Genomic DNA, 9,876 nt, shown 5'->3' on the forward strand with positions numbered 1-9,876 from the left:
CTGGCACAGCAGTCCTGGGCTGCCCAGCTGGCGGCCGGTCTCGCAGCGGTCGGCATGCAGCTGGACCTGCAGCAGCCAGCACCTGTTGACCTCGGCGAGCTGGGGGAAGCTGCGCAGCGCCGCCAGCTGGCGCAGCTCCAGGAGGCGCTGGCGAAGGGCGGCGCCAGCCGGCTGGAGCACTATGTGCACAACGTGGTGGGCGCCCTCAACCTGGCGCCCGCCATGTTTGGGCAGCGCGAGACCTACCTGGATGCAGTACGGCGTCGGCAGGACCGCGAGGCGCTGGCGCAGCTGCGCACCGGGTCGAATTGGGGCGCGGAAGAGTCCGGCCGCTGGACGCGGCGCCCCCGAGAGCAGCGAGTCTGCCCCCACTGCCACGACGGCATTGAAGATGCCCCCCACATGCTGCTCACCTGCCCCCTTTACGCCCCGCTGCGCCTCAACTTTCCTGACCTGTTTGCTGAGCCCCATCCTCCCCACCGCTTCCTCAGCCAGAAACCGTGCCGCCTCGCCGCCTTTGCTGCCGCCTGTCACCAGCGCTGGCTGACCGCCACCGTTGCGCTGCCTGCAGTCCCGCCCTGAACCCCCACTCTCATGTCCACCCCCTTTGCTCTTACCGCACCACACCTGCTCCACAACATGCAGTACTGCCTGCCCGCTCACACACTAAACGCTCGGTGACCTGTCAGTTGGCCTGTCCTGCCTGTTGTTCCCTGCTTCATCCCTCCTTGCTCGAACAACAAAGTCTGTGCTGCAAGCTTGTTCTTGCTGAAACCAGACTGTAAGCCCACACAAGCAAGCAGGCTGTCACAGCCTTCGGTCGCCAGCTTCGGTCGCCAGCTGTGGTCGCTTCTGAGGTGATGCTTTTGCACAGCACACACATGGACATTACACTAATTAATTTGGCTTCGAATGAGGAGTAGGGGAATTGGGAATATGAATTTGTTTGGGGCTTGAAGGGAGCAATTGGAATTCTCTTCTGCCAAAAGGAATTTGCATATACGATGCACTGTGGTCACCCTCCTGGCTGCTCCCCCTGAAACAGCGCCGGCTTGTGCCCCGCCTGTCACCAGCACGGCGAGTTCCTGTGAGGTGGCCACAACTGGACAACCCAGGAAATGCAAGGAACTGTGGAAGGCGTTCGACATGGCATTTTCCTTCCATTGGTAGAGGTTTGGAGGGGGGGTGGAGGCTTATTGGTCGTGGGTCAACCACCGTTGGCAACTCACCCGGCGGCGGCAGCGGCGGTGGAGGAGGGAGATGGCAACGGCGCTGGATACTGTGGGCGCCTCTGAAACGTGGGATGTTGGCTCACATGGACTTTCTGCAGCAGTGGCAGGTGCGAGAGCGCAGAGAGGAGCAAGTGACCGAAGGGTCTCGCGAGAAAGCCGCTTTCCAATTTTGTGTCCCGTGCTTTGCAGGGTGATAGCCCGCTCCCAAGCACCGCTGATTCATTCCTATCCCTGTACCCACCACCCAACACATCTCCCACGCCTCTTGCGACCGCCAGGGGCACCGCTGCCGCACCCAGAGGCCCAACCACACACCCATGGGCTTCCTCTCCGCCCGCCTCCGGCCCACGGGCTGCAGGCACTGCGTGTCATGCCACTCAATGACGAAATGCAGGTGAGCGGGGGGCGTGGGGTGAGGGCTGGGGAGTGCTTTGGGGCGCTGCCCCCACCGGTCATGACTGTCGGAACCAGCAGCCTCTGACCCACCGCCACCCCGCCCTCCTGCTGCAGTAGCACAGCTGGATCGATGGACATGTGGCCTGCGGGGCTGCAGTCCCCCACCGGTGAGTGGCAGTGGAGTGGGTTTCGCGCGGTCCTGCTTGGGTCTGTCGCCTCCGCTGCTGCCGCCACATGTGCCTGCTGCCGGGCCCGCCGCAACCATGCACCAGCCAGCTGGCCGCTGACCTCCACCACGCCTCCCTGCCCTTCCCGCTGCAGTCTACTACATGCTGCGTGAGCGCCAGCTCGACTTCAGCATCCAGTGCGCCAAGATGGAGGACCCCGCCGCCTGGCGCCGCTCCTCGGTCGCCGGCAACGCGGCCAACGAGCTGCTGCAGCGCCGCGCCCTCCCGGCGCTCAGCGTCAAGCTGCCGCTCACCCCCGGCAGCGGCCTGCAGCCTGGTGACGCTGTCGTGTATGTGCGGGCGCTGCAGCCAGTGGGCGCATTTGCCAAGCCGCCCCGCCCAGCCAAGGCACCCGCAGCGGCGGCAGCATCCCTCGCGGCGCCCACCCTGCAGCGCCAGGACACGCCGCCGCAGCTGCGGGAGCAGCCCGCCAAGCGCAGCCGCGTGTGTGGCGAGGCAGCAGCACTCCCGCCAGTGCAGCTTGCCAGGGCAGCGTCGGCGCCAGCTGGCCACCTGATTGCGCCAGGCCGCTCCGCCACCCCCGTCGTCATCAGCATGCCGCCATCGGCCGCCAGCAGCCGCAGCCAGAGCGCCACCTCGACACCGCAGACGGCGCCCACTGCGGCTGACAGCCCGCTGGTGGCCCTGATGCGGAGGGTCAAGGGCATGCTGAGCCCAGCGCCGCAGCCGGCAGCCATCCGCGCGTACTGAGCAGCCCCAGATATCCCACATGTTGCTGCTCCTTCCAATGCCACACCGTGCACTCCTTTCGTGCACACTGCTTAATTTTTACCTGCATCTGCTGCACTGTCGCAATTCGTTTTGGATCGCCTGCCCGTCACCCTTCCCGTCTGCTCTCACCCCTTAGCCTTGCCGTCACTGATCTACCCTCAAAACTCCCCACATGTCTCACCAACCTATAAAAACATCAGTTTTCCATGCCTGAATAACGAGCAATGGTCGCTCAGCCTGTGCCTCTCCCTGATTTCCCTTCTTCCAAATCACTTCTCCAATCACTTCATCTTCACGGGCACTGACGCCGTGCTGAATGGATTGCCGAATTCTTTTGCCCGTATAGCTTCCCCAAATCACTCAGTGCTATAAAGCATGTCACAAGTTCCAGTCAGCATTGCGAGAGGTCATGTTGGCTGGCTGGATGTATGCAGGCTGAGAAAGGTCAGTAGAAAAGCGCCTCCAGCCAGGTTCTACAGCAGGCCTGACGCGCTCCGCCAGCTACAGCTGCTCCTGCTGCTGGGCCGGCTGCGCCTCCCGCGCCGCCAGCGCCTCCAAGATTGCAGCGACTGCAGCCAGGGGCAGGGAAAACGGCGCAGGCTGCGGCAGGTTGATGGCTGCCAACAGGAGTTGGCAGGGGATGCCAGGTTATAGAACACTGCCCGGCCGCGTGCTGCCAGGGGGTAGCGGGGCGCAGGTGATGGGACGGCAGGCCATGCATGTGGAGGCAACTCAAAACGCTGCCGGCCAGCCCAGCAGCAAGGCGCTGGCGCCTGCCGACTCACGCTGCGGCCGCGGCACGCTGCCCTCGATGCACCAGTTGCGCGTCTTGGCGGACACTGCCGGCAGCCGCCACTTGCGCCCCAGGCGCCCCAGCTGCACCTCTGCCGTGCGGGCCACCGGGCCTGGCGCCAGCTGCTGCGCATGGGCGCCCTGGCCCAGCACTAGGCACTCGCACCGGTGGCTGCATGTAGGGGGGGCCAGGGCGGCGTGAGTCGTTGGCAGCAAGGGCGGCCGCGCATGTGGCGGCCGGCAGGGTGCACGCCTCGCTTGGCGGCTGCGCGGCGGCAGCGGCAGGGCAGGCCGCGCATCCCGGCCAGAGGTGCACCGTGCCAGGCCCAGCCGCCTGGCACCCACCTGACGTTGCGGTTGGGGCTGGCTGGCAGCAGCGGCTGCGGGGCGTGAAGTACCAGCAGGCGTTCCAGCAGCGGCAGGCCGCCCACACCGCGGCAGTTTCGGCAGTACAGCAGTACATCCCCGGGGCGCGGCACCACCGGCGCCAGCCCAGCCGGCGAGGGCGGCGAGGGCGTGTGTGCCTCGGTCGCCTGCCTAGGAGGCCTGCCGCTGCTTGACAGGCCTGGCGCCAGGGGCGAGGGAGAAGCGGTGCTGCTGCCGAGGCCGCTGTCTGCTACGCCCGGAGCCGGCACGATGGCAAGCTCATCCAACAGAGCCTGCAGCTGCTTCATGGCAGCGGCGCCCTCACAGGCCTGCTGCTCTGTCCCCGCTGGCTGCTGCTGCTGCTGCTTGACGCCAGAGTGTTCCTGGCTGCTGCCGGCTGGCTCCTGCTGCTGGTGGGCTGGGGCGGGCTGCGGCGAGGCGCGCAGGCTTCGGGACAACACAGGGGAGGCTGCCGGCCTGCGCCGCTCCGCCTGCTTTGGCTGCTGCCCTTCCTGCAACGTCTGCTGCCCCTCCTGCTGCTCATGCTGGACAGCTCCCGGCCGCGGCGGGTGCACGATGCGGGCGAGCAACTCGTCGTCGCCGCTGGTGCGCAGCTGGGGCGAGGCGCTAGGTGACGGTGGCTGCTGCTGCTGCTGCTGCTGCTGCTGCTGCTGCTGCTGCTGACGAGGCAGCAGGCTGCGTTGCCGTGGCGGCGGCGCCTCTGCTGGGCTGCCTGGCGCCAGCTGCGGCAGCCGGTCCTCCTGCAGCAGCCAGCTGGCGTCATACGCGCCTACTGCGCCGGCCCACCGCTCCGCACGCTGCCGGGCCAGCTGCTGGCACTCGGCCATGTGCCGCTCCCAGTCGGCAGGCACGGGAGCAGCTGCCACGGCCTCGGCCAGGGCGCTCCGGCTGCGGTGCAGGCTGCCTGGACGGCCTGCCTCTGGCACCCAGTCGCGCTCCGCTGCGGCTGGCGGCGCTGCCGCCCGATGCTGCTGCAGGAGTGCTGCCGACTCATGCAGCGCCCCCTCGGCGTGCAGCCACTTCAGCAGCTGCTTCAGTGCATCCACGCTGGTGATGGATCGCAGCTGCCGCAACAGCCCCGCATCAGCTGCATACCTGCAACTTGGCGGCGGCACGTGGCAGAGCATGAGCAAGAAGCCAGAGACAGACGGCAGGCAGCAGAGCAGGCGCAGTTGCTTCGACAGACAGAGCACATGCATGACGAACCGAACCGCCGAAAGCCAGTGCACCAGGCAAGCAAGTAAGCAAAGAGCGAGCAGGCTACGAGTCAGGCTTCAGGGGTTGGCGGGGGAGGGAGGCAGCCGCACCTGGCATGCAGCACGGCTGGCTGCTGCAAGTGATGCCTCTGACCCAGGACTGCCGTTTTCCAGTAGACTGCCAGGTCGAGGGCCGCTGCCGCCACCGCAAAATCGGGGTGGCAGAACACCGCTGCGCTGGCTGGGCCGCCGCCCTGCGTGCCCTGCTGCAGAGACAGCGTTGCATGCCACTGGCCATTCAGGTGCTTCACGCCGGTGACGCCAGGCGGAGGGGTCGTGCGGGGCACACCCAGCGCGCCACGTCCGTGGTCGCCCCCGCCAGGAGCTGCGGCACGTTGCTGCGCCGCCAGCGGTGCAGCGGGTTGTTGCGCCACCACGCCCGGAGCCGGCGCCACGGCCTCCTTGCGAAAGAGCTCCGCGACCTCATCCAGCCGCCCCTCCTCGCACAGCTGCTTCAACAGCGCGCGCAGGGCGTGCGCGCTGCCAACGCCAGCCAGCTGCTCCCGCAGCCGCGCGTCTGCCGCATATCTGCAGCGCAGGGCAGCCCAGGGCAACACAGGGAGTCATTGGGTAACTGGGCCACATGCAGCCCAGTTGTTTCTGCAGGTGCTAGGAAGCGACGTGCAGATGGCAGGAGCATGCCGAGAAGGTTGCCCCCAACCTGGCCGTGGCTGGCAGGCAGGGACACGTCATCAGCTCTCAAGACCCTCACTAGATACAGCAAGTTGCAGCCGGTGGTGCACCTGGCATGGTGGATGGCTCGTTTGGCCCCCGCCTGGCGCAACACCTCGGCCCTCCAGTACAAAGCAACATCCCGCCCCGCCGCCACGATCGCAGGGTCGCTGTGCCGCATCACGTTGACAGAATTCACGGCCTTGCCAGCAGCGCCAGGCTGGCACAGAGTCAGCAGCGCCCGCCACTTGCTACCATCAAGCACCACTCCAGCATAGCGGGACTTGCTCCTCCTGACGGGCGCTGCCTTGCCAGCAGCGGCGCCTGCTGCTGCGGCGGCGGCCGCCGCCGCCACCGCCGCTGCGCCGGCCCCCCTGGCAGCCGCGGCTGCCGCAGCGGGCGCTGCCACCGCTGCCAGCAGCTGGCGCGTGTCGCCGGCAGGCGCCGTGGCGGCGCACGGCGGCGGCTGTGCGGCCAGAGGCCCCGGGGCGGGGCGCAGCAGGCGGGAGGTGCGGTGCAGCCAGCCGGCGTCGAGCAGGCGGCGCAGCACCAGGCGCAGCTGCTCGGCATCTTCCGCTCCCTGCAGCTGCTCTATGAGGTGCTGGTCCTGGAGGAAGCTGCAGGGCAGGCAGGGCAGGCGGCACAGCAGGCACGGCAGGGGTGAGCGAGAGGCAAGCCGCAGCTTGCGCCTTCACGCGAGGCAGCGCCAGGCACTCCCACCCACCAAACCAGCCAACCCACCAGCCAGCCGAGGCTACCCTGCCCCTGTCTGGCCACTCACGCGTCGTGCAGGCGTCCCGGCTGCTGCTGCTTGCCGTCCACCCTTCGGACGTGCAGCTTCCAGAAGGCGGCCACCTCCCCCGCCACCGCCGCCACTGCCGGGTCGGCATGGAGCAGCAGGGGCACCTGCTGGGCGGCGCCGCCGGCCGCCGGCAGCCCCACGGATGCGCACCACAGCCTGGCGCCATGCGGGGCAACCCCGGGGTAGGGGGACGCGCGTTGCTCCTGCCGGCGCTGCTCCCGCTGCTGCCGCGGCCGCCGCGCGGGCGGCTCCGCCTCCTCGGGCCCGCCCTCGCCCCGCCGCTTGCGGCCGCGCCGGCCGCCGCCGCCCGCGGCGCCGTCGCCCTGCGGCCCGGCTGCAGCACCAGCCCTGGCGGCCCGCCGCGGGCTGGCGGGGGGCTCAGGGTCGGGCCAGGGCGTGGGCGGCAGCCTGTCTGAGTCGTACGCTTGGGCCGCTGTCAGCAGGAAGCCGGCTGCCCGAGCCTCAGCCAGGTAGGCCAGCAGCGCCGGCCAGGTGGGCAGCTCGGCCAGCACGCAGGCCAGGGGGGCGTCGTGGCAGTACCTGCAGGCACAGCAGGCGCAGCGAGCGGTACCGCCTGGGCGCGTCGGCATGCGCGTGCGGCACGTGCGCTCGGCTCGGCTCGGCCAATGGCCGCCTAGAGATGGCCAGCAGCCAGCGCAGCAGCAACCTCAGGCCCCGCCAGCGTCCACACATACGCCCATGCATGCCCGCTGCCCACCCCTGTGGCAGTGGCAGCCCATCCCTGTGCCGCGCCACCCACCGCTGCACCGGGAAGTTGAACACAGTGGCGGCATCCAGCGCCGCCGGCCCGCACCACCGCTCATGCCACAGCACAGCCAGATCCCTCACCAGCGCTGCCTCTGTGCAGGGGGAGCGGCAGGGGTGGGGTTGCAGGCTGGCAGGCAGGCAGGCAGGCAGGCAAGCGGGCAGGCAGGCAGGCGGGCAGGCAGGTGGGCAGGCGGGCGGCGCAACAGCGTCCAGCACCTGACGACAAGCAGCTGCAGAGGCACACACCAGGGCCAGGAAGGCGTGCTGCGCCGCTGCGCTCACCTAGCTCCGTGCCGGCGGGCACCACCTGCTGGTGGGGGCCGCCCTCAGGGCAGGGCCTTGCCTGCTCGTCCAGGCGCAGCCAGAAGCGCGCCTGCCAGCGGCCGGCGGCCGGCCACACGCCGAGGTAGTCGCTCGCCTCCTCGCCGCCGCCTCGCTCCTCCCCGCGGCCGCTGGGCAAGGCCACGCTGGCTGCCGCTGCCGCTGCCGCTGCCGGCGCCGCGGCTGCTGCTGCTGCTGCGGGCGGAGAGGGCGCTGCTGCCGCTGCGGGTGGTGGTGCTGTTTCTGCTGCGGGTGGCGGCAGGACGGCTGGTGGTGCTGGCGGGCCCCCGCCCGCCGGCGGCTCTGAGCTCAGGCCAGGCGTGCCCTCGCTGGGACTGGCGCCAGTCACGCAGCTGGGCCGGTCCTGTGTGGGCAGCGTGCGGGGTCCTGCTGGCTCCTGCGCAGGCCCCGGCGCCAGCTGGCAGCCGCCGGCCGCCGCCAGGCGGGCCGCCGGCGCCGCGGCGACGCCGGCTGCCTGCCCCGCTCCGCTCTGCACGGGTGGTTCCTCCTTGACGGCGGCAGCAAGGCCCGCTGGCGCTGCCTCCCGCTCTCTGCTGGGTGCAGGCGCAGCGCTGTCGGTGCTGCGGATGCTGCCTGGACTGGCGGCGGCGAACGGGAGGGCGGCGCCGCCGGTCGCCGCCTGCTCCTCCTCATCGCCCTGGAGCAACCTGATCAGGTCCCGCACGCTGTACTGCTCCAGCTCCTGCAGCGTGGCCTCGTTGCACCAGTCGTCCACATCCTGCTCCTCCTCCGCCGCCTGCTGCCGAGTGAAGGCCTGTGGCTCACCGGCGGGGCAAGCGGGCGGCGAGCGGTGGCCAGCTGCGGGCAGTGGCGGCGGCAGCGGCAGGCCGGAATCCCGGCGGCGCGGGCAGCCTGCTGGCACACCTGGACCTCGGCCGCGAGCGAGACGGCTGCATCCTGGTGCCCGGGGGCCTGCAGAGCGTGCTGCAGTCGCAACAGGCGCAGCGCCTGCACAGCCGGCGCCTCCCCTTCAAATTTGAGCTCATGCTCGCTGCCCTCGATGTCGCCAGCAGGAAAATACACTGACCAGACTCGCCCGGCTGCGCCACCCAGCTGCTCCACCCTGCCCGGCAACCCTGCCATGGCCTTGCAAGGCCCCCAGAGGGCGGCAGAGACTTATGAGCACATGGTGGTTTGTTTGCCGCCGTCGGAGGCCAACCCTTTCACGCTGCCGGCAGCGCCAGCCTGGCCGACAGCCGGACGGCCCCGCTTGCCCGCCCCGTTCCGACGCTGTTGTGGTGCGTGGGTTAACAACTTTCCAGGGGCCTATACATTGACTCTGGGGTGCACTCTGCATGCCCCTTAGCTGCAAGTGAATGGCCACCTCCTCACAGTACATCACACCTGCACCCGCTGCCGCGCGGTCGACTCACACAGCAACACAAATGTGGCAGGTGTGACTGGCAGCTCTGGAAGGTTATGCGGGGCCCGCACATGAGGCCACGCTAGGTGTGATCCTCTTGTTGCTGCTAGAAGCCCCACCCTGCAGCTGTGCACAGCTGTGTGCCCGCCCGCGGCAAACATGCGCGGCGGCATGGCGCCTCGGCACCAATGGCCCGCCCATGCCCCCTGCATCTGAAATTACTCTCACATGAGCTTCCTGGCGCTTCCCAAGCGCGTCCTTGCCAGCCCAGCGTAAGGCCGCGGCCAGGTGGCTCTTGCAGGTCGCTACACCTGGCTCGCCTACCATAAAGGTAGCGGTGTTTGTGTAAGCACCGCTCGGACTTGGCTCAAGATACATCAAACACGACTCAACTCCCTCAAGGAAGCCCAGCAAACCCCTCTTACCGTGGTGGGATCTGCGCAGAAGGTACGAGCCCAGGCTGCAAGCGTGTGATGTCTACACCCTGCCTGCCCTCCAGCGCATTTCCCATCGCTTTTACACTCTTTGAGGCCATCCATCAAGCTCTATACCTCCCCTCCACCCTGGCCGCCCCCCTCCCCCTGTTGAACAGACCCTCCCTGGCCCCATGAGCTTTGGCACGACACTTTTCCGCCCCACGGGATGCCGCCACTGCGTCTCCTGCCACAGGATGACCGTGTGCAGGTGAGAGCGGCACCACCGTTTCGGAAGGCGTCACGGTCCGGCATGCTCTGCTTTGGCCGATGTTGACGTTCTTGCTGATCCCACTGGTGCAGAGACAGCGCGGGATCGATGGAGCTCTGGCCAGCAGGCCTGCAGTCGCCGACCGGTGAGCGCCGCCGCCAGCCGCCGCCGCCACCCGACTCCCCGCCGCCGCCGCGTCACAAGCCCCTCACACCGCTCCTGC

At 68.8% G+C, this 9,876-nt stretch overlaps 3 protein-coding genes across 3 annotated transcripts; 2 read left to right on the forward strand and 1 right to left on the reverse strand.

The window, feature by feature from the left end:
• Nucleotides 1–54: 54 nt before the first annotated feature.
• CHLNCDRAFT_136639 (hypothetical protein) lies at nt 55–582 on the forward strand (the record flags this gene model as incomplete). Its single annotated transcript, XM_005845464.1, has 1 exon — nt 55–582. One exon carries the CDS (start codon nt 55–57, stop codon nt 580–582), a length of 528 nt encoding a protein of 175 aa, XP_005845526.1.
• Nucleotides 583–1,758: 1,176 nt separating this feature from the next.
• CHLNCDRAFT_136640 (expressed protein) lies at nt 1,759–2,566 on the forward strand (the record flags this gene model as incomplete). Its single annotated transcript, XM_005845465.1, has 2 exons — nt 1,759–1,795; nt 1,950–2,566. 2 exons carry the CDS (start codon nt 1,759–1,761, stop codon nt 2,564–2,566), a joined length of 654 nt encoding a protein of 217 aa, XP_005845527.1.
• Nucleotides 2,567–3,088: 522 nt separating this feature from the next.
• On the reverse strand, nt 3,089–9,142 carry CHLNCDRAFT_136641 (hypothetical protein; the record flags this gene model as incomplete). The annotated part of the gene is made up of 10 exons (XM_005845573.1): nt 3,089–3,156; nt 3,373–3,551; nt 3,725–4,861; nt 5,074–5,550; nt 5,766–6,311; nt 6,476–7,036; nt 7,257–7,356; nt 7,547–8,360; nt 8,471–8,530; nt 9,089–9,142. The coding sequence occupies 10 exons, from the start codon at nt 9,140–9,142 to the stop codon at nt 3,089–3,091; spliced, it is 3,996 nt and encodes a 1,331-aa protein (XP_005845635.1).
• Between the last annotated feature and the right edge of the window lie 734 nt (nt 9,143–9,876).

The sequence above is a fragment of the Chlorella variabilis genome (assembly GCF_000147415.1).
Source record: "Chlorella variabilis unplaced genomic scaffold CHLNCscaffold_17, whole genome shotgun sequence".
Classification (NCBI taxonomy): Eukaryota; Viridiplantae; Chlorophyta; class Trebouxiophyceae; order Chlorellales; family Chlorellaceae; genus Chlorella; species Chlorella variabilis.